The 27,986-nt window shown below is 37.8% G+C and overlaps 3 protein-coding genes and 1 pseudogene across 4 annotated transcripts in view; all 4 read left to right on the forward strand.

Annotated features, from left to right (window-relative positions):
* Positions 1 to 27,986, forward strand: part of LOC146563968 (B-cell receptor CD22-like) — a 68,485-nt gene that overhangs the window by 33,195 nt on the left and 7,304 nt on the right. The window contains exon 9 of the mRNA XM_085291374.1: positions 6,010 to 6,026. Within this exon, the coding sequence (XP_085147500.1) occupies positions 6,010 to 6,026 (17 nt within the window). The remainder of the gene's footprint in view (positions 1 to 6,009; positions 6,027 to 27,986) is intronic.
* On the forward strand, positions 2,749 to 4,936 carry LOC146563969 (uncharacterized). Its single transcript, XM_085291388.1, has 5 exons — positions 2,749 to 2,885; positions 3,076 to 3,237; positions 3,682 to 4,179; positions 4,272 to 4,332; positions 4,585 to 4,936. The coding sequence occupies exons 2-5, from the start codon at positions 3,087 to 3,089 to the stop codon at positions 4,649 to 4,651; spliced, it is 777 nt and encodes a 258-aa protein (XP_085147514.1). The 5' UTR covers positions 2,749 to 2,885; positions 3,076 to 3,086; the 3' UTR covers positions 4,652 to 4,936.
* LOC146563970 (uncharacterized) lies at positions 9,689 to 11,827 on the forward strand (annotated as a pseudogene). Its single transcript, XR_014894328.1, has 5 exons — positions 9,689 to 9,764; positions 10,069 to 10,110; positions 10,530 to 10,999; positions 11,097 to 11,157; positions 11,693 to 11,827. The product of XR_014894328.1 is annotated as an uncharacterized LOC146563970 (transcript).
* LOC146563971 (uncharacterized) lies at positions 21,133 to 27,502 on the forward strand. Its single transcript, XM_085290606.1, has 7 exons — positions 21,133 to 21,283; positions 21,832 to 22,092; positions 22,184 to 22,244; positions 25,508 to 25,596; positions 26,020 to 26,520; positions 26,617 to 26,677; positions 27,263 to 27,502. Exons 1-7 carry the CDS (start codon positions 21,133 to 21,135, stop codon positions 27,327 to 27,329), a joined length of 1,191 nt encoding a protein of 396 aa, XP_085146732.1. The 3' UTR covers positions 27,330 to 27,502.

Genomic DNA, 27,986 nt, shown 5'->3' on the forward strand with positions numbered 1-27,986 from the left:
AAATATCAATTTGCCAAGCACAAGCAGATGGATGTTTGTGTACTTTTTGACATTATTTAGCTGTTTGAAACTTGCATTTACAATTAGCAGCCCCTTCATAAAAAGTACATATGTTTGTCCTTGCTTCTCTTCAGTAGCTCTAGCTAACTGAGCATGTTTTACTGTTTTTTGGTCTCACTGCTTTAAAAGTACAAATTACTCTCTATATCCTTGTTCCAAGAATTTTGAATTTATTTGACTGCAGTAAAATAAAGTCTTATGTGCTATAAATTATTTTCACTGTATTTGGATTTTATATTAGCATTATTTTTGTTGTTGTTGTTGTTTTTTACAGTCCATGCACTCCTGTTTGTAGATGATCTCACTGTAAGACTATATAAATAATTTTACATTTTGTGCGGAGTGTAGGTAAGTTAGCCCCTCTTGTCGTCACACAATGACTAGGCTATTCTTTAAGTGAACACTGAGTAATTTAAACTGGTTCTTCTGAAACTAAAGACCATTGTTATCATCTGCCTTGTGTTCCAGGCTACCTGGAAACATGTAATTTACGAGCCCAAGAATTTCATTACAGGTAAATGTGGCTACACTGTTTATCTGTACATGACAACAAAGCTTGAAACTTGATACTTCAATACACATAACTTTCTCTAATGAAACAGGCAGATCGTGAGGAGTGCCTCAGACTCAAGTCGCCGCAGGAATGGAACTAAACGGCTGAGAGATCAGTCACAAGATCACAACAATTTTTTCATTAAGTCCATCTCCGCTGAACTGTAATCTAAGAACCACACAGTCCATTACCTGCTAAACATCATGAAAAAAAAAAACGTTTTCTATATTTGAGTGGCATGCCGAAACTCAATCTAACTATTACTTCTTTGTTCAAAAACATCACATGAGAAGAGCACCAGTATGGGTATTTTTTTGGCTTTGAGTAATCAGAGTCACTCAAATCTGTTCCACTCTTATGAATATTTCAAGAAGAAGATACATTCTGCAATTCTCAAATACTCAAATACAATGACATTAATCAGGTTAACATCTCATTTATAGTTAAATACTGTAAGCCTATATAAATAATAAAATAACTTTACATTTTGTGTGGAGTGCAGGTAAGTCAGCGAGTAAACATTTTTAAAGACATTTAAGCCCCTCTTGTCATGATACAGTGACTAGGCTATTCTTTAAGTGGACATTGAGTAATTTAAACTGGTTCTTCTGAAACTAAAGATCATTGTTTTGTCTACCTTGTGTTCCAGGGTATCTGGAAATGTGTAATGCCATTCAATGTGCTTAAACAGTGACACAGCAAAAATAATCATGACAAACTATTGAGTTTTACCCTTCTGCCAACTGAGTCAGTGCTGGACAAATATGAGCAAACTTTGCCCCAGACACAGAATAAAATAACTCACATATTTGCTCCTCTCCATATCCATCAGCTGTGATTGGAAATTTCTTGCAACATGTCATTTATAGTTACTGATTGGATTTATTTGATTTTTTTTTTTTTTGCCTGTCCCGTTTGGCTCTTTTGCCATCAGAATTATTGTCTAAAGGCAAAGAAAGATGCCCAACGGATTTACTTTACCAAATTGACCATCCCAGCCTTGCCGTAATGGTCCATTTGATTCACCTTTTATTATTTATTTTATTTTCACTTACTGAATACGGGACAGACTTGACTGGGGGAAAGAAGGGGAGAAAGAAAGAGGGAAAGAGAAACAGCTGAGAAGAGGGACGGGGGAGAAGGGCAAAAGACAAAAACCAACAGAATGAGCAGGGAAAAAAAAGGAAAAAAAATGCATATATCAATCACCTGGATCACCTGCTGATTTATTTGATTTTTGTGTGCCAGTGTCATTGTGACATCACATTCGTTCCAAGGAAGGTACACATAAGTGCTGGCACTGAATCCAATACAATGGATTTAGTATAACAGGAACTAAAATAGTGAAATATAACTTTCTCTAATCAAACAGGCAGATTGTGCGGTACCTCAGAGTCAGGTTGCCACAAGAATGCAACTAAATGACTGCAAGATCAGTTTCTACTTGCAAGATCACAATAATTTCCTCATTTAGTCCATCTCTGCTACACTGTGATCAAAGAACCACAGGGTCCATTACCTGCTAAACATCATGAAACAGTGTTTTCTATATTTAAGTGGCATGCTTGCATATGTTTTCATTGCCATGCCAAAACTCAATTTATCTATTACTTATTTGTTCAAAAGACCACACGAGACGAGAGTGCCAGTATGAGAAGCAGAACCTACAAAGCATTACTCAGAAAAGGAGAGTAATAAAATCTTTTATTGGCTATTCAAACCATTAAAATGATTCTCATATGAAATAAAAATTTGAATAATGTGAGCTGATCGTTTTAGCTTAACTTCTTACCAAATGCTAAGACTTACCCTTACACGACAGCTGTGACTGAAGTCAAATTTCAAACTTCAAATTTGGCTGCAACAGTCACGCAGACAGAGAGATGAATTGGTTTGACTTTGGTGTCCAGTGATCACGATCACTGTGACCTCAGACCTCTTCCACTCTTGTGAATATTCAGCATTTAGAGAAGTCTATTCCTAGTATGGTTACTCCTCGTAGATGCAGTCACATGTTGTTAAAGCCAATGAAAGATCTGAATGTCATGTTCAGGTGATAAGTATTTAATGTCATGAGGGCTTTTGTGTATTGTTTGGACAGCGTTAAAAATTTTCCTTTCCCAAGCGAAACTCCCCAAACAACAAACGCAGCAGTAAAACAGGCTGGCCCACTGGTCCTAGCATCATATATAAACCCACAGGCTCTGTCTGTAAACATACACAGGTGGGGGAAAATTCTCGCAGTGAAAAGGCAAACTGGTCAACCAAAGTGGTAAGTAAATTTTTATTTAATTTTAAAACGTTTTTTAGTCATTATAATTTGTTTTCGTATTATGTAAAAAAAACAAACAAACTTCAGTTTGTTCCCTCACTTGCTATAGTGTTGTTATTTTTTTAACCATTTTTTGTTGTTGTAGACCTACAAATACAAAGCGGAGGTAATTTTCACTTTTTTCCCTCAGAAACTGCTGACATGAAACTCGAGTTGCTTGTTGTGGTGGCTGTGGCAGTTCTGCTGCCCAGTTTTTCTGAGAGCCGGATCGTTTCCAAATGCGAGCTCAGAGAAAAGCTCGGTGAAATGCTTGATCTGCCCAGGAGACTGAAGGAAAGAACGTTGGCAACAGGTGAGCTCAAATGTGCTTTGGGTACTTAGCAAAGAATCTTCATAACCTTCAGAGTCAAAGTACAAATCACTTTGGTGCTCATGAAAATCAGGATCAAAGCTGTACCTTAGCGGTACAAAATTATTTAAGTTGACTGCTGCTTGATTCTTCTTCTATATTTGAGGAAAACATTAATTGCATTTGATATATCTGATGACATTACTTACTGTTTACTTTAAACATGCAAATACAGAATCAGTAATAAAGCTTTATCTTAGCTGCAAATACTTTGTGAAGTAATATTAGCAACATGCAATTTTTCTATTTAAATGTCTTTATCAACTGCATCAATAATGTAATTGTAAAGTGAAATTTTTCTACAACACAGAGGATAATAACTGAAAAAGTAGCCACCAAAGTAAAACTTTCTTGTCCTTGTTTGTGGACATGAATGGTTTGTTGCAGTTATCTGTGAAGTACAAAGGAGGTCTGATCTGAACACCAAGTTAGTCAAGTCATTTGGCAAGTGCATCCCTACCGCACCAAACCCAGCGGTGGTCACAACCCCCTCCACAAGCGGAGGCAACAATACGATCACTGGAGCAGCCACAGTGACAAACACCAATTCAACAACCATAGACCTGACCAGCACCACTACTGCTACTACTAACACTATAACTACTGTCAACTCCACCATCAGCTCAGGGAACACAACCTTTGTGTCAAACAGCACAAGTGGCGTGAAAAGACGAAGGCGTGATGCTGATTCACACAGTGAGAAGGGGAAAAAGTTTAGTGAAGAGGAGCACAAGGATGACAGTGAAATGGAAGACGAGGATGAAACGAGCAGTGAGGACGATGACGAATCCAAAAACCTTTACGGGCTCTTTCAGCTGTCTGACAGAGAGTTCTGTGATTCGGGATTATGTCCATCCAAAAGTATGTGCCATGCCTCCTGCACAGGTGAGTCCTTGCAAACAAGCAAACACAGATTTACTGTTTAAATGTTGCTTTTTTATTGTGTATATTAAAAATGGTTTCTTTTTTCCTTGCAGCTTTTACTGATGATGACATAACTGATGATATTGCTTGTGTTGTCAAGACTGGTTACTGGAAGTAAGTTTCTGGAAAGCACAACACAAATAGGTCAGATAAATAACCAAAGCTTTGAAAAAATGTCATATTATTGTGTGATACATTAATTTGCTGATTTATTCATAATATCCATATACTGAAAAACAGCTAAAAAATTCAGTAAGGTGTTGGGCCATAATCACGTCTCCAAAGCATTTAGTCTTTGACACTGCTGCAAGGATTGAACACCATTATTGTGTTGCCTAATAACTGCCTTTTGTTTTAATCAAACAGGGAGATCATGAAAAGTGCCTCGAAGTCATGTCGTCGCACCAGGGATTTCTTTGAGGAATGTGACTAAATGGCTGTGAGATCTTGGTTGCTACAATTTCCTAATGAGATCCACCTTCCGTGAGCTGTGATTGAGGAACCGCATGCTCCATTACCAACCAAACAGCATTTTTTGTTTGTTTGTTTGTTTGGTTGGTGGATCATTCAGTAACCGTTGCTTTGTACCTGTATGTTTTAATAGTAATGCCAATAGACCTAATCAGCCCTCAAATTCCTACAAAGTAATGATTACTTTTTCAAAAGTCTAAAACTCAACGCTTTACATCTATTTCTTTTCTTTCAATAAATATTGACTTGCAGCATCTTTGTGTTTGTGTTATTATATATTTATAGTACTTTTAATAGTAATGACAAAACTGCTTCAATCTCATGAAGACTACCTGTTGCTTCACGTTTATTTAACACCACGACATGTGCACCACCATACGAAAAATAACCCTGAAAGCATGAGAGATAAAATTTTGCTCCAACCAGGAGACTTAAAGGTATTTCATTAATCAGAAATAAACCAAGCAATTGGCTACTGTGCAAACCATTAAAATTATTCTCATATGAAATAAAAATGGATTAAACTGAGATATTTATACAGTAAAACCTCAGGACCAAATGTTAAGACTTACTGTTAACACATATATTCCTTTTTTCCTGTTTGTCCTTGAAGTTGGCAGATTATAAAGGACCTCTTTCCATGTGTTTCAGCTCCTATTTACACTTTGCCTCAGGTGACCTTTCTGAATGAGATATTCCACTTTGGACCTTATAGTAGTAATTATAATAGTCTAGTTCTTTTAAAATCCTTTTCTACTTTGACTGAGCACTCAAGTATAATTCACTCATTCCCACACACTGTCATATAGTGACTTTTTCCCTAAGTACTTTCTATCTGGCATTCACGTACTTATCAGCATTCAATATAGGGCTTTGGAGCGTGATGTCACGGGAGGTGGGCCACGCCCCCTTCCGCCATGACAGTAGGCCAGACACAGGATACAGCTTCAGCTATGGTTCGTACGTGTTGTGTTGTCAGTTGCAACGTTAGATCACACGATCGTGAAGGCAAGAAGCTGGATAATGGGCTCTCTTTTCATCGTTTTCCATCCTGGAGGCAACGTAAGGGATCCCATGTATCCGATATTACTAAACAAAGACGTCAGGCTTGCATTGCAGCAGTGAGACGAGCGGATATCGAGTTCTGTGCAATCCCCAGCTTTTTGTTGGTTTGAGCTCTAAAAACATACTAAATTGCTATCACTGTACACTAATCCGCACATAACTTCCAGATGAATCACACACCTGTCATTGGAATATTGGTGTACATTTACCTTATGTGTATGCACTAATTTTATCTTACAGGCTTTTGTTATGCAGCTGCAGAGTCTGAAGGTGTGCCCTGTGCAGAAGTGATTGATGAAGATCTGACAGAAGTGGGGAGCGGACAGACAGCATCACGGAAGCTAAAGGGCAGACGAAGTATTGTGTGTGCAATGAACAGGGCAGAGCAGAAATAAACACAACACTGCTCGATAAGATTGTTAAGGTTTGCTGTGTTTTGGTGAATATGTGCCCCAGTGTGGTTGTCAAACCAGGGCCAAATGAAACTTGCTCTTGTTGACTATTCATAAAGCTGTTGTGTTGCATGTGTAGTTCATTGTAAATAATTGTACTTTGTGTGAAGTAGTTTCAATAAAACAGAAAAGAATAGTATATTTGTTTGTTTGTTTTTTATTCTTGATCTGTTCACATGTACTTAGCAAGTACATAAAAATGAAATGCAAACTATTTACATGGCAACACACAGCTGGCATCAATCTTGAACCACAAAATGAAACATTACAGGCTATTTAGAGCAGCACGTTGCACGTGCAAATCAAAAACTGTAACAAGGAAGTTGTTTAGAAAGTTATCAAGTTCAAACCGACTTACCTATGTCTTAACGACAACGTACTCACAGCGTGGAGGCTTAAAGATGGACAAATCTTGCACCCAGCCATTTGTGAATTGGATGTGGGCCTCCAGGGATGTATAATTCTTAAACTGGTTTGCTGTGTATGCGCTGACTCCACAGACAAGGTATGCAAAGATATCGGGATAGGACAAAGGCGGTAGGTCATCTGGGTTTCCACTCCACTTCCTTATTTCATACGGGTCCACATTACCGATGCATGCAATTTTTTCAAAGTACCGTCTCTTGGCGTCTGGGCGCAATCGGTCGCGATACAGCCCTTTGTCTTTTGCGCTGATTTTGAGCATGGTTCTGGCAGTCCCGATTCCAACACTCTAACACTGTGTGCTTGTTTTGCTTTCTGGCCTACTGGCATGGCGCCGCGATCCCACAATGCACTGCGGCGTGACGTCAACTCCAAAGCCCTATCTTGCTTAAGGATACCTTGGCATGAACACTTCAGCAACCAGGGATTGAACAACAAACCTTTCAGGTGTTTCTTCCTCATAATTTTGGGGAATTAAATCATCAGCATCTTTGTTTAAGTTTTAAAATGTTCACTTTCTTTTAGTGCATTCTTACTTTACTTTCCCTTTGTGTTCTTCTTTTTTTGTGATAATAATGAAAAAGAGAAGGAAGAGTCTCTGTTCCTTCATGATTCCTCTGCATATAAATAATAATAATAATAATGTTGTAATTGAAGATCATTTTCCAGTTAAAATTAGTGAACCATTTAAAACATTGGGGGGGGGTATATAATTTCTGACAAGCTGGCAAAACTCATCATAAAGAGGAAAATAGTGTATACAGTGCAGCAACAACCGCCCGTGCAATTCTTTTGGTCATTAGATGTTATCATTAAGCTGATCATCAAGAGCTGAAGATATTTGATTTTTCTCATGTCTAGGAAAAGTAAAATAGTCCTTATCATTTATCTATGCGTTGTCTTCCACTTACCAGGGTCGTGGGTGGAGTGAAGCCTATCCCAGCTACCTTAGAACGCCATTATATGAAAACGCCAAAAGCGTCCCCCGATGTCACGGTACTGGGTCCTGTGACCCAGTGTTTTAGTATTACTGTATTTTTTTTGTAATTCGTGTTCTGGTTTGAGTTTTGTTTATCTTATTAAGTGTTCCGATGCCTGGAGTGCTGTGTTAGTCCTTTGTTTTGCAGATCCTTTTGTGTCTTCTCCTCTGTTCTAAGTCTCCCAGCTTCATGTCTACCTGTCATGTTTTATGTCTCTGTGGTACTTGTTAAATTTATGTCATGTCTGTGTCTCTTACTGTTTCCTGTTTATTTTGGAAGTCTTGTTTCCATGTACTTAGTTTTCACTTCCACTATGGCGTCGTTATTTTCATTCCAGTCAGCTGTTTCCTCATGTGTCTCCACTTCCCCTGATCACCTCATATGTGGGTGTATTTAAGCCCTCCGTCTTCCTGTGTTCAGTGTGGTGTCATCTGTGTTCCCCTCCCCATGTCTAGTTTTAGACTTCATAGTGTCCCTTCACATTTTAAAGTATTTTCAGCATGCATAGCTTTCACAGTCTCTCTAGTCTTGTCATAGTTTATTCCAAGTTTTCTTAGCTTGGTCTCAGCCTGTTTGCTTAATTTTTGTATGCTCTCTTATCAGCTCCAAATAAAGGCTAGTTTTTCGTTAAAGTTAATTCCGTCTCCTTGTCAGTGTCCGCACTTGAGTCCTCCACTCATTCTCCATTCGGTCTGCCTCCCGCAGACCGTGACACCTACTTTATAAAAAGTAGCTATGTTTATCCTCACTCACTTTTAGTAGTTCTACTATAGTTAACTAAGACAATGCAATGCTGTTATTCTTGGTCTCACTGTTTCTCTTCTGTCTTGAGTTTTCTCTATCAATCTTTCACGGGAGATATGATTCAGGCAGCTCCTCTACACATATGCCTCACTCCCACTAGAACCTAGTCACTCTAGTCGCCCCTGTTCAGTCATTTGTCATTATGACCGAGTACCAACTCAGTGTCCTTGGGGTCACTATAGCAATGTGGCCTAAAGTCCCATGATGTCATTTGTATGCAACACAAGCACAACACAACAATGGAGGATGTTCAGGCGATAGTATATCTGCTGCTTAGTCTATAGCTTTTTGTCAGACTGTGGTATAGAATCTTTTGATGTCAAATTTTTGGTCTGACTCGGCTCATTTGGAATCCTGGCCAAGCAGGTACTAAAAACATACTTGCTACCAAGTACTACCACCTAATGGAAAACCCCCAAATCAAGTTGAACCTAGTAACTAGTGGGAAAAAGGTAATAGTGGTAGTGAACCAGATGAAGTTAAGGTCTGACTAACAGATGTTTCTCCTAATGTGAAGATAATTACAGCCAGACATTTCGGAAGCACAAGTCCTAATGGGGAATGTTTGCACTTTGTGAGAAATTTGTGAGAAGATTTAACAGATATCATCTTATATGCTTAGACTGTTTAGAAACAGTAGGGAGGGGATGGGGGGTGCAAATAAAAGTCATCTTAGTAAAAGGTGTGATCACACCTTTCATCATTGTGACTTCAGATCTGTTCCACTCTGTTCCGAGAAACATTTTGCACCTCCTAAATACATCAAACACAAAAGTTTCAGTGAAGTCTACTCCCTCATCTGTGCCTGTATAATCCTTTTGGGTGCGTTGACTTGACCCATATGGAAAAGAAATATTAATAACTTATATGATTTACTCATTACTTTCATATATTGTTTTAGTAAGTGTCCAAAACATACAACTTTCATTTATATAATTTTTTCAAGGGATCTTATGTCTGTATTCACTCTTGTATGCTTTTCATACAAGTTTCACACAAGACAGATACAAACTTTATAAGATTTATATATATCTTTTCCATATGGGGATGTTCAAGTCAATGAAAGCAGTGAAAGTCAGGTGTTGGATGATTTAATGCTAAATGGGCCAGGTAAAATAATGTAATCCATAAGCAATTGCATAACAATAATCAAAACCACATTTGTGTGTTCTTTCATCATCATTAAAAGATTTCCTGTGTATTAAGGGAAACTCCCCATACAACAAAGGCAGCAGTGAAACAGGCTTGTCCACTGCTAAAAGCCATCACATATAAATGCACCGGCTCTATCTGCAAACATACAGAGACAGCAATTTCTTTCAGTTAGCAGTCGATCAAGTGGCCCAACGTGGTAAGTATTTGCTACATTTATAATCGCAATGTTTTCATCATATTATGTAAAAAAACATTTGTTTCCGTACTTTTTCTGTCAATATTGTTTTTTAACCAGTGATTTCACTTTAGACTATAATCAAATGAATGGGTTCTGCATATAAAGAAAGGGCAACCATTTTTCAGCTCCTCTCTTACAAAAATAGACCTTAGAACAAAGTCTTGCAAAATTCTTTTACTTAATGAAAATGTATTTTATTTAAAAAGACATCACAACAATCGTTTCATTTTCACCTTTTCCGACAGAAAGTACTGATATGAAGCTCACGTTGCTTGTCCGGGAGACAGGGGGAAAGAGGCAACAGGTGAGCTTAAATATGGTGCATGCATAGCAGCATGTAATGTGGAAAACAAAAATGAACACAAAAATGCAAGATTAACACAAAATGAAAGTGTGCTTTTAAGAAATAACTACAAAGAGCTTCATATAAAAGAGAGCAGTCTCTCTCAGGCTCCTTCAGTGTTCATTTCGCTCTTGTGAAGGGATGCTGGAGAACCTAGACCAGTTTGTCTGTTCACTTGTCTGTTCATCTGGCATTCAATGAGATAAAGATTTATGGTCCCAGTGACTGAAAAACAATAGTCCCTAAAGTAAAACCAAAGGCACATTTTGAAGGTAGCTCATTTGTCTCTGTCACTGTTGTCTTTTTATGTATTTTGGAGGTTGATGGAAGACGACTCTTATCACCTTTTTAATCTTTTCTTTCTTCCTTGTTTGCTGCAGTTATCTGTGAAGTGGACAAGATGTCTCATCTGAACACAGACTTGGTCAAGTCGTTTGGCAACTGCATCCCTGCAACACCAAAGCCAACAGTCCCCGCCGCAACAGGAGCCAACAAAATGACCAATGGAGCAGTCACACCACCAAACACCAATTCAACATCCACTGACCTGACCAATACCACTGCTACTGACCCTATTAACTCAACTATCATCGCAATGAACTCCACCTTTGGGTCAAACAGCACAGGTGGTGTAAAAAGACAAAGGCGGCCGCTCACTCAGGTAGACATGAGAAGAACAAGTTTAGTGGGGAGGAGCGTGATGACAGCGAAATGGAAGACGAGGATGAAACAAACAGTGAGGAGGAGGATGAATCCAAAGGCCTTTACGGACTCTTCCAGCTGTCTGACAGGAAGTTCTGTGATTCGGGATTATGCCCATCCAAAAATATGTGCCATGCCTCCTGTAAAGGTGAGTCATTGTTGCAGAAGGAAATTGACATTACTTATTTAAGTGTTGCTTTTAAAAATGATTGCATATTAAAAATTGATTATTTTTTTACTTGCAGCCTTCACTGACGATGACATAACTGATGATATTGCTTGTGTTATCCAGACTGGTTACTGGAGGTAAGTTTCTGGAAAGCACAACACACACAGGTCAGATAAATAACTGAAACTTATATGTGGTGCATTCATTGTAAATGTACTGTAAAACAGTACCATCATTAGTCACCAGCACAGCTTCAGTGCTCTGTTTCATTCCATCCTTAACTTTGCTGTACAGACTGAACACCATTGTTCCCACAATATTCCTTGATTTGATCCTTTGATGATGGAAGTAGAGAATTCTCTGTGAGATGCTGGTTAGGCTTTATAAAAGGAATCAGGATCCATTTCTGTGTATGAAATTAATCACACTGAAAACTCATGTGTGCAGATTTAGCTCACTGTTTAGAGCATGTAATTCATGTGCAATATGGCCAGTGCAGAGGCCTGGGTTTGAATCTGTCCCAGGATCAATTATTGCATGTCTTTTTCCCAGCTTCATGTCTTTTGTCCATAAAGTGTATTTAAAACAAACAACTTAATTTAAAGAGACTAAAATAGAGAAATACAACAAAATTGTGTTGTCTAATTACTTCCTTTTGTTCTAATCAAACAGGGACATCATGGACAGAGCCTCAGAGTCATGTCGTCACACAGGGAATTTCTTCAAAGGATGTGACTAAACGGCTGTGAGATCACGGTTTCTACTTACAGGATCACGTCAGTTTCTTCACCAGATCCATCTCCACTGAGCTGTGATTGAGGAACTGCATGCTCCATTTTCTACAGTGCAGCAGTGTTTTGTTTGTTTGGTGCACTGATCTTTCAATAACAGCTTGTATCTGCATGTTTTAATGGTAATGTCAAGTGATGTAATCAGCCCTCAGAATCCTATGAAAAAAATGTTTGTTCTTTCAAAAGCGTAAAACTCAGCACTTTACATCTGGTATTTGTCTTTCAATAAATATTGCTTTGCATCATCTCTATGTGAGTGTGTGCTTAAATCCAAAACGCAACAGCTTCAATCTTATAAAGCTTGCCTATTACTCCCTATTTATTCAAAAGCATCACATGACAAACCATGCTTCGTAAAACGTTGTTACAACCAAATGACTAAAAAAAAAAATCTTTTAACAAATGAACCAAGCAATCACTGACTACAAAAACCATTAAAATGATTCTCATATGAAATAAAACTGGAATAATGTGAGGTGAGGTATTTAGAAAGAAAAGCTCTTTGTGAGTATTTTGGACCAAATGGTAAAAATCACATTTAACACATTCTGTTGACGTTGGCAGATTAAAAACCATCCCTTCCCACCTAACCTACATGTACACCTAACCTCAGGTGACCTCAATGGTAAAATGGTAAATGGCCTGTATTTATATAGCGCTTTACTAGTCCCTAAGGACCCCAAATCACTTTACATATCCAGTCATCCACCCATTCACACACTGGTGATGGCAAGCTACATTGTAGCCACAGCCACCCTGGGGCGCACTGACAGAGGCAAGGCTGCCGGACACTGGCGCCACCGGGCCCTCTGACCACCACCAGTAGGCAACGGGTGAAGTGTCTTGCCCAAGGACACAATGACCAAGACTGTCCAAGCCGGGGCTCGAACCGGCAACCTTCCGATTACAAGGCGAACGCCCAACTCTTGAGCCACGATCGCCCGATTATGGTGGTGTTAGTCTAAATAAGGTTTAATTTGATGATGATGATGATGATGATGATCGAATTTCCCAGAGGAACCCACCCGAGGGATTAATAAAGTTCTATCTTATCTTATCTTATCTCTTATGTGTCTGGAAAACTACTTTTCAAATTATTTGCCACTCTATAAAAAGTAGCTACATTTATCTTTGTTTTCACTCGGTAGCTCTAGCTAAGCGAGGCAAGTTTTCCTGGTACTTTTGGTCTCTCTTTCTGTTCTGTCTTGAGTTGCATGTATCAGTCTCTCACTGCTGATGTGACTGTGAATGCAAGAAGATAATTCTTTTTCAGAAATGTTGGAAGCATAAGCACAAATGGAGAATATTTCAGAAATGCACCTCACAGTTTCTGAGAAGACTGAGCAGATATCAGCTTGTATGCTGACATGGTTTCGAAACAGTGGGGGTGGGAGTGGCACTAAAACTAATATTAACAAAACAGGCTGCTTTAAGGCATGACTCGCCTTTTATAACCTTGTGCCAAATATTTACATTTGATTTGATTGCAATACAATTGACTCCCAGGTGCAGCATAGTGTTGCAGAGGTAAATAGTTGAGTAAACATTTTTAAAAACACTTAAGACCCCGATTTCGTCACACCGTAACAAGGCTATTGTTTAGGTGGAGTGATTGGAGCTGGTTCGTCTGAAACTAAATATCATTGTTATTGTGTCCCTTGTGTTTCAGACTTCCTGGAAGCTTATGCTGTCATTCAGTGTGTTTAGGTAGTGACACAGCAAAAATAACCACGGCAAACTACTTAGACCAACCCCTTCTGCAATCTGTGTTAGACTGGAAAACCTTGGGAAAACTTTGCCCCAGAAAGAGAATAATATACCTGATATGTTTGTTCCTCTGCATAGACAGCAGCTGTAACTGGGAATTTCCCTAAATTCTGAATTAATAGGAGATTCAAGGAGATGTCTCTACAGCTTTCTAATAGACAAATATACTAAAGTGTATCAGGGTTATGTTTCCTGATCTGCCCGTGAATAATCCCTCTGGGTTATGTTATTTGATATTCAAGTCAAGGAAAGGTTTAAACGTCATGCTCCGTCATCATGAGTATTTTGGCATGTGGGCTTTTGTGTATGAAATAAATGCTGATCGGCGTTTCTGCCGCAAGTCCCGTCTCTCTTGCTTATTTATCTCCCACTTTGCGCCAGAAAGAGGAAACTAGCGGAGGTCGCGTTAAACAACAGAAGCACCTTTAAACTTGATCAGCTGTTGTTAGAATGTATTTAATATTAATTTCTAGTGTCAGCTGATGTTTGCTGGAACCACAGCCGTAAAAGCTGCTGGTCATGATATTGGTTTCGATATGTGGTGAGAGGGAAACATGAAGATGAAACCAGGAGATGTCCTTACTGAATCATCAGAGCTGAACAGCTGATGGAGAAACAGGTTTACCTTTTAGGCGACATGAATGAGTTGAAGGGGAGTTATGAACTGTTTCTGAGAGACAAATACAGTGGGGCAAAAAGTATTTAGTCAGCCACCGATTGTGCAAGTTCCCCCACCTAAAATGATGACAGAGGTCAGTAATTTGCACCACAGGTACACTTCAACTGTGAGAGACAGAATGTGAAAGAAAAATCCATGAATCCACATGGTAGGATTTGTAAAGAATTTATTCGTAAATCAGGGTGGAAAATAAGTATTTGGTCAATAACAAAAATACAACTCAATACTTTGTAACATAACCTTTGTTGGCAATAACAGAGGTCAAACGTTTACTATAGGTCTTTACCAGGTTTGCACACACAGTAGCTGGTATTTTGGCCCATTCCTCCATGCAGATCTTCTCAAGAGCAGTGATGTTTTTGGGCTGTCGCCGAGCAACACGGACTTTCAACTCCCGCCACAGATTTTCTATGGGGTTGAGGTCTGGAGACTGTATCGTGCACAGATACACTATTTCATTAATAACATATAAAATGAATCTGCAACATTTATTCCTCTAAATAGACAACATCTATGGCAGTCACTTTGACCCAGTGATGAACTGTATTGATTTTGATGTCCAGTCACCAGTGTCATAGCTGAGGCAGATCACAGATAACTCTTATGAATATTTCAAGAATGAGATATATGCTGCACCTCATAAATACACAAATATACTGACATTAATCAGGGTCACATCTTCTTTACACTCAAACTGCAAAATTCAGAGAAGTGTAGTTGCTGGTCTGCCCCTGAATAGTCCTCCTGGGTGCTGTCATTTGATGCTAAAGTCAAGGAAAACTTTGAATGTCATGTTCTGGTGATGCGTATTTGATGTCAACTGAGGTTTTGTGTATTGTTTCGTCAACATTAAAATGTTTCCTGCGTTACATGGGAAGCTATTCAAACAACAAAGACACCAGTAAAACACGGTGGCCCAGCAGCCAAAGGCATCCTGTATAAACTGACTGGCTCAGTCTGCAAACATACTCAGATAACAATCAGTCAGGTGAACCAGTGTGGCAAGGAACATTCTCTTCTGACGCCATGTAATCAGACTCAGCGCATCCCTGTAGTTACAAGGCATTTCTTTTCTTTTTTTTGTTATAAAGAAGTGCCAAATCACTGTAATGTAAAAAAAGGACTAATACAGCTCCTATCTTATTTATTTATTTGCTCCTAAGAAGGAGGTGCAGATCCCATAAAATGATAAAACTAACAGAAAAAGACTCAGAAGAGCTCCATGTAAAACAACTCACACTGGCGATCACCTTTTTAGATCTTTTTTTAAAAAAAAATTCTGTTCTTGTTAGCTCTTTGTGTGCATAACATGTTTCCTATAGTTTTCTGTGAAATGGACTGGATGTCTCATCTGAACACCACCTAAGTCAAGTTTCATCCTTACCACACCCAAGCCAACAGTAATCCCAGCCCCCTCCACAACAGTACAATGTCCTCTGAAGCAGACAAACCAATAAACACCAATTTAACAACCATCCACTGACCTGAATAATACTACGACTATTGACTTTACTACTACTTCTTCTACTAATAATTCTAGCATCATCCACTGAGCACAAGTCTTTTGTCAAACAGCTCAAGTGGTGTTAAAAAAACAAACAAAAACAAAACAAAACACTAAGATAGGAGGCTGATCCAAGCACTCAAGAAGAGAAGTTTAATGAGGAGGAAATGAATCAAGATCACATCTGTTAGAAAGGAGGGAGCTTAACTCTAGACATGACAGTGAATGAAGAAAGTAAAATAATGCTATAACATAAATGAGGACGCAAGACGCAGTAAGGGGGAAACTACAGTGGCCCCAAGAGGCCAAACGGACTGCAACTTAAGAAAACACCAGCAATAAGAAAAATGCTGCAAAAGCACACATAATACAACGGAAATAGGAAAAACGAAAACAGAAATAGGAAAAAGCCTTTTACTTTACCGTAACCCTTTGATGATGGAGTTAGGCTTCAGGATCCTGTGTATGAAATTAAATCACGCTGAAGCCTCCACCTTAGATATAAGTACCAGTTTAGCTCACTGGTTAAAGCAGGTGATCCATATGACATAAGGTTAATGTAGAGGCCTGGATTTGAATTGCTGCAATGCATGACTTTCTCTCAGCTTGTCCTTACCTCCTGTCATCTAAAGCTGTGTGTCTGGTAGAAATTAGGAACTAAATGGAAAAAATGGAAGATAGAAACAAAATTTAAAATCTCACAGTAAAACATGAACAGGGCAGGTGCAAAACTGGAAACATGAAAAAGAAAACAGCAGAGCATGCAGCTATGAGGGAGGCTGTGACAAAGGAAGACTTCAAAAATAGGTGTGTTCCAATAGTCCATTTTGCTTGGAAGCCATAATAAGAGCTGTTCCAAATCTCTAAATTCATTAAGAAATGTTCGTCGTTGCTTGGAAAGATTGCTTCCTTTAACATATACACTTTACCATCCTTTTGAAAAGACAATAGAAAATGCTGTCCCATAACTCACCGCGACAGAACATACCATTCATGAAAACAATCAACATAATAAACAAAGTGTCACAGATCATGTAAATGTAAATATCAATAAACTGTCTTTTCCATGTCATAACCTGCTGATATATTTTGACTTTTTAAACAAACTGTTAAACGCACCTCTGAACTCTAAATGCCACATTGATGGAATAAAAACTACTTCTTGTTAAGTTGTTGCTGCATGAAGAACATAGATTTATTCAAATTTTATTTGTCACATACACAATCATACATAGTACGACATGCAGTGAAGTGCTTGTTGCTGTGCAATGCCCGACCATAAAAAACTAAACATAGACATAAAAGTAAATATAAACCTAAACTAGCAAGAATTACTGTTTGCGCACTGCTGTGAAAAATTAGTTTAGTTCTGTTAATTTCTGCTGTTTTTCAAGAAAATCTGATTGTTATTAAATAATACATTGGGAACGCCTCTAAATACTCAGTGTGAGGACTCAAACTTTATAAAACAAAATAAGTTATCTATTACTTTTTTATCATAAAACATCACAAGATTAGCGCCAGTATAGGAAACAAGCCACAAACATGGCTCAGAAATTGTTGTTACAACCAGTGTGTCACGGTATATTTAAGTCCTCTGTCTTCCTTTGTTCATTGTCAGGTCATCTGTTTATCCCACATCATAGTTCCTCAACTCTCTGTGAATGGTACTCATAGTCATTCGAGAATCTGTGTCTTTGATTAGCAGTCGTTGATCAATGGTCATAAGAATTTGCATACTAACAATCATGGAACTAACCCCCCAGCCCATTGTTCATTCAGTGGTGCTAGTTTCCTTTACTGTGCAAATGTACTGTTTACAAGATTGGGGAAACCTGCAGTCAGCTGAGACTGAAGAAGTCAGGTCGATGAGTGACGAAATGTTTCTCCCACTGAAAACACTACGTCTAGATGTAGGTAAGATGTATGAATAATTAAATTCAAATTCAAATTTTATTTGTCACACACACACAACCATACACAGTATGACATGGGGGTGAAATGCTTGTAGCTGTACAATGCCCGACCATTAAATGACAGAAAAAAAAGTTTTACAGTATTTACAATTTACAGGTTACTACAAAATTTACAAATGAACTTAAGAATTTACAGTAAAAAATGTGCAAATAGCAGAAAGAGATTATAAAGATTATAAATTATAGGAATTATAGGATTATAGGAAATGTGTGGTGGTTAGTCTGGTGATGTGATGTGTGTGAGAGTCCAGTCCTACACTTGGTTCAGGCCCCGAATAGCCTGGGGGAAGAAGCTCCTCCTCATTCTCTCTGTTTTGGCCTTAAGGGAGCGGAAGCGCTTCCCAGACCTCAACAGTGAGAAGAGTCCATTGTTGGGATGGGAGAGGTCCATCATAATCTTCCTAGCTTTGGACTTGCACTGCTTGGTGTAGATGGACAGTAGGTCAGGGAGCGCTGATTGAATGATGCGCACCACTCTTTGCAGATCTCGTCTGTCCTGCTTGGTGCTGTTCCCAAACCAGGTGCAAATGTTTGCTGTCAGGACGCTCTCGATGGTGCAGGAGTAGAAGTTCTTGAGCACCTTCAGTGGCACGCATCAAGACATTATTTTATTAATATTTTTTAAATGATAGCATCTGTTTATAAGATCGGGGAAACCTGCAGTCAGCTGGTTGACGTCTGATGACCTCTAGAAATTTTCTTGAATATCTTTAAAATGATAGCAGCACAAATGAAATTTATTGCAGCACAAACCAGCACAAACGTAGCACAAACATTTTATGCCACTTTTGTTGGATTTAAAGAAGGTGGGGGGTGGCAACTTTACTCACATCTTATATTGGGAGTAATGGACAATCTGGTTATCAAAGGCAAATACAAGAGACTGTTCCAGCTGTTATCTTTTGCGGCCAGGAAGAATATCCTGCTCCTCTGGGGCAGGCCAGCAATCCCAACTAAGAAATCCTGGCATAACATTGTTATGGACTGTATTCCCAATGAATATACAACTTGTATGCTCAACTCCACTTTGGACTCTTTCCACAGAACCTGGGACCCACATCTGAAATACGCTGGACCTGTACTGTCATCCTCGTTGTTGCGGGGCTTTCCCAAAATGAATTAATTTGTATTAATAACAGACAAGTAAAGGCTCTGAGTCCCATGGTAGTCAGGGGAGCAGGTGGAACAGACAGAAGGGAAGCTGAAAAAAAGTGAAGTGTACAAGGGGATGAGTATGTATGGAGAAGATCAGATAAATATGGAGGAGCGAGATTATGAAGCGCTTTGAAAGTAGGAAGCAGGATCTTGAAATTGACACTGAGGTTTAATGGAAGCCAATGGAGCTGTTTAAGAACAGGTGTTATATGTTCATTAGTAATTCTCATTCATTTTATACACCTATATTGTTTTTACACATACGTCACTACTAAAGATATTTTCCTGTCGTGTTGATGGACTTTTGACTTGAATCTGACTACTCATCAAAACAGTTTGGACTTCTGTCAGTCACAACTTTAGATCGCTCACTTTCCTGACTACTGTTGATTACTGTTTTCAAGTTTTGTTCAAATATGTATACAATAGCAGATCAACCAACACACTGTCTAACAAAAATACATAACTGATGATCCCTAGATGATTTCTGATTTAAGACAACTCTTTGCACAGTAATACCTAGCACAATAGTACAAGGAAATTGGAAAACCATTCTCCGTAACCCCTGGTGATCGTTGTATGGGAAAATCCCAGTAAATCAACAGTCTCTGAAATCAACCCTCCTGAGATCAACAACCACGCCAAATTTAATAATCTTTTTTTCAGGTTCTCAGGTACATGTATAAATTCTCTGAGTTGCTGCTGATGAGAAAGACTGATTAGGTATTTAGATTACTGTGATAAGCAGTGGAACAGGCATACTTAATAAAATAGCTGTTGAATGTATGTATTGTGACTTCCCACTGGATGTCAGCTGGACATGCAGATCATGTATATATTGGGTATAGCAGTCCATGACCAGTTCTGGACATCTAATTAATGTCCAAACTAGGTCCACAATTTGGGCGTCCAACTATGACCCAACTTGGACATCAATATGGCGTTCACAGTTTGAACTTTGGTCTGGGTAATTTTTTAGACGTCTATGACATGTGCAGGAAATGTACAGATTAATAAGATATTATTCACAAATATCAACATGATGAAATGACTGACTGACTAATAATGTTTTGACAAATGTGAAGAAGACTTTGATTATTGTGTCTTTTGTTTTCAAAAACGCTCCGATTTTTTTGAGAACTCCATTAAAAGTGGTGAGAATGACCTTTCTGCTGTGACATTTCCACCAGGTCAGTTGAGAAAAACTGAAATTACATGTTATTACACTATCTGTATTTAGACAAATTAACGATATTTATATTTGATGAATCCAAAAGTAGATTTTAGTATCCTGAACAAAACATTTTGGATGTTGGCAAAAAAGTTTCAAACTATGGGCATGGCTGTGCAGTAAGCTGCAGTACCAGCAGAGGGAGAGATTTTATTTCAATCAATATTATATTTCAAGTCAAGCAGCCTTCCTTTTTTAAGTTTTATCATTATGTTGGTACAACAGCTGTTGCTGGGAATTTCTTCAAATTTGGCTTTAACGGTCAATTTGATGTCCAGTGGGCAGTGTTACTGTGATCTGTTCCATTCTTTCTCAAGAAAGAATTACAGTCTACTTGAAGCAAATGCACAAATATATTGACATTCAGCAACCACAAAATTCAGAGAAGCCTGCTCGCTGGCATGCCCCTGAATGATCCTCTTGGGTGCTGTCATTTGATAGTCAGGTAAATGAAAGCTTTGAATGTCATGTTCTGGTACTGGGTATTTAGTGTCATTTGTGCATTTATGTATTGTTCATCAACATTAAAAATTTTCCTTTCTCAAGCGAAACTTCCCAGACAACAAAGACAGCAGTAAAACAGGCTGGCCCAATGGTAAAAGGCATCATATATAAACTCACAGGTTCTGTCTGCAAACATACACAGGGGGACATTTCTCTCAGTCAACAGTCAATCAGGTTGATCAACGTGGTAAGGAAGAATTCTCTTCATTATTTTAATTGTTATCACTTTGTTTTGTTGTATTATGTAAAAAGGATCAATTTTATTTACTGACAACTGGTTTTCTTTTTTTCTTAAATTGGCATCTTCATTGTAGGGTTGTTGAAAATTATTTGGGCAAAAAGCATAATTGAAAATGAGAAGTTTTTAATGAATTTCAAAAGTTCTGCAGTTCATCTGGGGAATTTTAGCATTAATTATTAGCGATGTTGACTCTTGGTAGTGGAGAGTTTTGAAGAACATATGATAATTAAAACAAACAATGATTCCTCCACAGAAAGTGCTGACATGAAGCTTGGGTTGCTTGTCGTGGTGGCTGTGGCAGTTGTGCTGCCCAGCTTTTCTGAGAGCAGGATTGTCTCCAAATGTGAGCTCAAAGACAAGCTCGGGAAAATGATCAATCTGCCCAGAAACTCAAAGGAAAAAATCTTGGCAATAGGTGAGCTTAAATGCATTTGTTGTGTTCAACTTTTATGACCTCCAAACGCACATCCCTTGGGCACTGATTAAAATCAGTGGTAAAGCTGAAATGTCCAAAAGTATAATTCTGATGTATTGAAGTTCACTGCTATTTTATGATTCTTCTCTACCAGAGGAAAATACTAACCCCCTTTTAGATATCTTTAGATAAAATAAAAATAGATAGACTATGTCAAAGAATGTCTACTTTAAAGAATTGTCTAAAAAACTCCCCCAAAAAACTCAACTTAGGGGTATTTTTTTGTCTCCTTTAGTTTACACTTGGCTTCTGTGAAGTAGCACTGCAACACCTGGACTAATTTCTCTATTCATTTGCTGATAAAACTGATGTACAATGTGCTATTTTTGATTGTATTACAGTAGCCACTAAAATAAAACTAAAAGCACACATATTATGGAAGGTAAAAGAAAACAGCAACAACAACTCTTACTGTGTATCATATTTTGTTCTTTTTTTGTCCTTCTTCCCTGTTTGGTCTCTTTGTGTACATGACTGATTTGCTGCAGTTATCTGTGACGTGAAACGGAGGTCTGATCTGAACACCGCTTTGGTCACATCATTTGGAGAGTGCACTAACACTACTAACTCCACCATCAGCTCAGTGAACACAACCCTTGAGTCAAACAGCACATGTAGCAGTGAGGAAGACAGCAGTGAGGAGGAAAATTTGACCCTCAGCCTTTACGGGCTCTTCCAGCTGTCTGACAGGAAGTTCTGTGATTCAGGGTATTGCCCATCTGAAAATTTGTGTAATACCTCCTGCACAGGTGAGGTCCTACACCAAAAGCAAACACAGATTTATTAGGTAAGTTTTTATTTTTATTTTGCGTATTAAAAATAGTTTCTTTTTTCTTGCAGCCTTTAACGACGAGGACATAACTGATGATATTGCTTGTGTTATCCAGACTGGATACTGGAAGTAAGTTTCTGGAGAGCAAAACAGACATAGGTCAGATAAATAATCAAACCTTTGAATAAATATGAGATGACTGAGCGATACATCAGCTAACTGATCAATTTAGATATGCGAAACAACAGTTGACAAATGACAGGAAAATCTTATCGACCTTTTGCATCACAGCTTCAGTGCTCAGTGGCCTTCTGTCTTTAGCTTTACTCTGATGTTTGAACATCATTGTTTCAAAATATTTGATCTAATTTGGTGCTTTCATGATGGTGGTGGAGACCACTGTTTGACATTCTGGTTAGGATTTCTGAGGGGGATCAGGATACTTTCTGTGTATGAAGGTACATCAAAGTGAAGATTCCTTCTCATATTTAAGTGTTACATTCAAAAGCTACACATGTGTGCCAGTTTAGCTCCCTGCGTAGAACAGGTGATCATTATGTCATAAGGTTCATGCAGTGGCCTGGGTTTAAATCTGCCACAAGGTCAATTATGGCATGTCTCCTAGCTATCCCTTCTTCTTATCAATGTTCAGAAAGTGTACTTAAAAAGAAATATACATATAAATGGGTGTATGGAATAAAACACTAAGTTAATCCAAAGAAAACTACAACAGAGAAATACAAAAAAATTTGTGTTGCCTAATAACTGCCTTTTGCTCTAATCAAACAGGGAGATTGAGATGACAGCCTCAGAGTCATGTCGTCGCAACTGGAATTGCTTCAAATATTGTAAATGAATGGCTGCGAGATCACAGTTTATACGTGCAGGATCACAACTATTTATTCTTCAGAACCATCTCCTGTTAGCTGTGATCAAGAAACTGCATGCTCGATTACCTACTATATGTTACGAAGCACTATTTTCTTTCTTTGGTGGGGGAATCTTTCAATAAATATTACTTTGCAGCATGAATGTATATACCCATAGTAAAACCAAAGCTCACACTCTGCTGCTCTTCTTATCACATAACATGAAGAGCTGTGTGGGAAACAGAACCCACCATAAATGATTCCCATATGAAATAAAAAAAAAAACAGAATAATCTAAGATATTTAAAAACCTACTTGTGAGCCTTATTTTTGATCAAATTGTAATACTTGCCCTCAACACAAAAATTAAGGGCTAGGTAGGTTATGATAGCTATTTTCCTTTAATAAATTAAATTTACATTTAAAATCTGTATGTTGTATTTAATTTGGTTGTTTTTATTTAGTTAGTTTTTCAATATGTAGTGTGACAAATATGCAAAAGGGGAAAAAAGAGAAATCAGCTACTGGAGAACAGTTAACGGGGAAATTTGGATACATAAATAGATTATTTGTAACAAAAACACTTAACTGTAAATGCACTTGAACAGGGGGCAAACAATGTTTTTACAGGGAAGAGGAAATATTTGTACTGTAAACAATTCAGTCATGTGTAACAACATCTATTTAACAGGAAAGAAATATTTATGCTGGAAACAACTGTTTTAAAATCTAAGAGACCATTACATCAATGCTCGATCCCCCCCTTCCAGCAGATCCAAGTACTTGCATAAGGAAATTATGATGTAATTACTGATGCAAATTGAGCCCAGTGTCACAACCATAAACTGGATCAGATTAAAACATACCATTTGTACTGCCTGTCTTGACTCTACATGGACATCTTCAACTTTCTGCACATCTTTCTTGCTAAAGAATTGTATATTTTTATTTTAATAGTAAAATAAATCTGTACTATATTACCAAACAAAATTTACTATTAGCTGAAAATGACAAGTGGTGGAGGAAATTTTAAACCTTTCTAAGAGAGATAAGATAAACCTTTATTAGTCCCACACTAATAAAAAACATTTTTGGTCATGGCAGAAAGTACAAGTTTAAGAGCAGTAAAAGTTGAGAAAAACACAATGGAATAGGATAAGATAAAATAGAATAACATACTGTATAACATAAAAGACATTGAAAATAGCTCAGTATAGACAAAACTGTATTACTGGATAACTGTGCCTAAAATATTAAATATAAAAATAATAATTCTCCATAAAAATGTTCCCCATCTGCAGTAGATGGATTACTTACTGAATGTGGCCAAACTTGAGCTTGTTTTATATAGTTTATATTCTATTTTATGTCCAGCATTATAATTTATAAATCATATGTTTGTGGCTGTCCTGTAAGTACAACATAAGAATGAAAAAAGGCCCTGGGCTAGACCCAGGACTCTCTGGAGCAATTATATCTCTCAGCTGGACTGGGAACGCCATGTGTTCCTCTGGATAAGCTGGAGGAGCTTCACCTCTTTTTAAAAAAAAAACATTGAAAGGAACATTCTCTGGCCTGTCTCTCTGATGACGTACATTTTTTGTAGATAATTTTCAAATTAAGAATAGTGAAGCATTTAAAATTTACAATACAAAATTTTTAGAATGACACCATCACATGAACTTACAGTGCATCGGAAAAGTACTTACATCATTTGATTTGTTCCGCATTTTGTCATGTTACAGCCTTATTCCAAAATGCACTGAATGAATTTTTCACCATTTTATTATTCTACACAGAATCCCTTTTTTGAAAATTCTGACTTAAAGTAACTTAATGTTGTTGTGTTTGTCAGATTGGCTTACATTGATGGTATTTTTTTTTATAGAGAAGCTATAGAATAAAAAGACAATTGAGAATAGTATGATATCCATGACACACACCAATATAATGATGGGTGCAGCATACTTGAAGCCTATCCAAGCTGTCCTGAATACAAGTGGTGTGGTACACAAAGGGCAGTACCAGTCTTGTTTAAAAGACATTTCACAATGCACAATAACTTGAGCAATAGATCATGAATAGATCCACTATTTCACTGACTTTCACTTTCTGGAAATATTAAACAGATTAAAATGAAAAAGTAGTTCCTGAGTCACTCTGTGTGGGATGAAATCATATAAAAATTCATTCCTGGAGCAAACAGACCCATTTGTATTTTTGTACTTTTTACTGAAAGCATATTGATTTCCTCTCCTGATATTTAGACTGTAGTATTGATATTTTAACTTTTGCCTATTTTACTTTTACTGAATCAGTACTGAGTCCTTATTGGGGTCTGACAAATGCACATCAGTCAGGATTAAATACCAGCACATGGTTCTAATCAATCAACACCTGTACCAAAATATTGTAACCCCTAGCGTGTGTTAAAAATCAGCCCATACATATCAAAATAGCTGACCCCAATATCTATAAAATTATAAAAGGAAATACAAAACTATCTGGGAAAAAAGACTAAAGCTTTTCTGAGAGCCGGATCGTCTACAAATGCGAGCTCCAAGACAAGCTTGGGAAAGTGATACGTCTGCCCAGGACACTCTTGGCTATAAGTAAGTCCAATGACTTAAATCCATGACAAAAGTCTGTACCTTAGCTGTAGACTAGAATACCACTGGGGTATTTAAGCCTAATGCTGTTTTTTGATTCTTCTGTATTAGAAGAAAATATTAACTTTTATAAATCTGATAGCTTCAGTTATCAGTTCAAAGGCAGCAGTAAGAGCACAGAGAGAGAGAGAGAGCCTAGACCAGTTTGTCTATTCATTTATAAATAAATCTGACATCCAATGAAATATATTTCATGTGGCCCCCATGACTGAAAAAAGTAACCACTAAAGTAAAACTAAAAGCACATACATTTGAAAGAAAACAGAAAGAAAATAGCAACTCTTACTGGCTATCACCTTTATAATTGCATTTTTTTTCTCCTTTGTTTGCTTTTACTTCTTTGCATGTGTGACTTGTTTGCCACAGTTGTCTGTGAAGTGGACAGGATCTCTCATCTGAACACCAGCTTGGTCAATGTGCTTGGCAAGCGCACAACTACCACACTAAAGCCAACAACCCCCTCCACAACAGCAGTCACCTTAACGACCACTGGAGCGACGACACTGACAAGCACCAACTCAGCAACCACTGACCTGACTGCTACTACTACTACTACTTCTACTGCTATTACTACTACTACTACTGTCATGACTACTAGCCCTGCGATTACTAACTCCACCATCAGCTCAGTGAACACAACCCTTGTGTCAAACAGCACAAGTGGCATGAAAAGAAGAAAGCGACATGCTCACTCGAGCAGTGAGGAGGAGATCGGGCAAATTGGCGGAGGAGTGGAAGACAGCAGTGAGGAGGAAAACTTGAAGCCTTCGTCCCTCGGCCTTTACGGGCTCTTCCAGCTGCCTGACAACATTTTCTGTAATTCGGGGCTTCGTCCATCCAGAAATGTTTGCCGCACCTCCTGCAACTGTGAGTTCTTGCACCCACAGCGGGTTAATTTATTATGTTTTGTTTTTTTGTTTTTTTTATTTTGCATATTAAAAATTGTTTCTTTTTTCCTCGCAGCCTTCACTGACAATAACATAACTGACGATATTGCTTGTTTCATCAACACTGGTTACTGGAGGTAAGTTTCTGGACAGCATAATACATATAGGTCAAATAAATAATCAAACCTTTGAATAAATATCACATGCCTGTGATGAATTATTTGACTAATTTATTTGCAGTATATATACTGTACAACAATTGACAAATTAAAAAAAATCCGATATAAACTGATTTAGCAAGCTGTGACATTAATACAGCTTCAGCACTCCCTTGCATGTCTCTGGAACTTTAATGTAAGGACTGAACACCATTGTTAAGAAATCACTGTCTGAGATGCTGGTTAGGATTTCTGAAGGGGATCCACCTCATATATAGATGCAATAATCAAACATTACAAATGTGTACAGCTTAGCTCACTCAGTAAAGCATGTGATCAATATGCCATAAGGTTAATGCTGAGGCCTGGGTTTGAATCTGTCCCCAAAATCAGTCATTGCATATCTTCCAACAACTGTCAAAAAAGTGCATTCTTTATATTAAAAAGAAGCAGATACACAAAAAGCTTAAGTGAAGACACTGAATATAACACAAATATGTTAATGTAAAGAGAAATACAACATATGGTGTTGCCTAATAATTACCTTTTGTTTTAATCCAACAGGAACATTGTGAGGAGAGCCTCTCACTCATGTCGTCACAACATGAATTTCTTAAGAGAATGTAAATAAGTGGATGTGGAATCACAGTTTTTCCCTGCAGAATCACAAAAAATTCTTCACAGTTTCCATCTCCAGTGATCTGTGATTAAGGAACCGCATGCTCCATTATCTACTTTACCTTATGAAGCACTATTTTCTTTCTTTGGTGGAGGAATCTTTCAATAAACATTACTTTGCAGCATATATACAGTGGTGTGAAACGTGTTTGCTTCCTTCCTATTTTCTGTTTTTTGTATGTTTGTCACACTTAAATGTTTCAGATCATCAAACAAATTTTACTATTAGACAAACTAAACACAAAATTAATGTTTTTTAATGAAGATGTTTATTATTAAGGGAAAAAAATCCAAACCTAAATGGCCTTCTGTGAAAAAGTGATTGCCCCCTAAACCTAATAATTGGTTGGGCCACCCTTAGGAGCAACAATTACAATCAACTAATCAAGCTTAAGAGGTTAATATTGTTTTTCTGAAGTCACGCAGAGGTGGAGTTGCTGGTGTGTTTTGGATCATCGTAGTGCTACAGAACCCAAATGTGCTTCAGCTTGAAGTCACACTGCAAAAACTCAAAATCTTACCAAGTATATTTGTCTTATTTCTAGTCAAAATTATCTCATTACACTTAATACAAGATATTTTAGCTTAAAATAAGTGAAAAAATCTGCCA

Source organism: Mchenga conophoros, linkage group LG11 (assembly GCF_057382185.1).
Source record: "Mchenga conophoros isolate Kocher_MC1m ecotype Shallow Benthic linkage group LG11, M_conophoros_male_GT1.1, whole genome shotgun sequence".
NCBI classification, from domain to species: Eukaryota; Metazoa; Chordata; class Actinopteri; order Cichliformes; family Cichlidae; genus Mchenga; species Mchenga conophoros.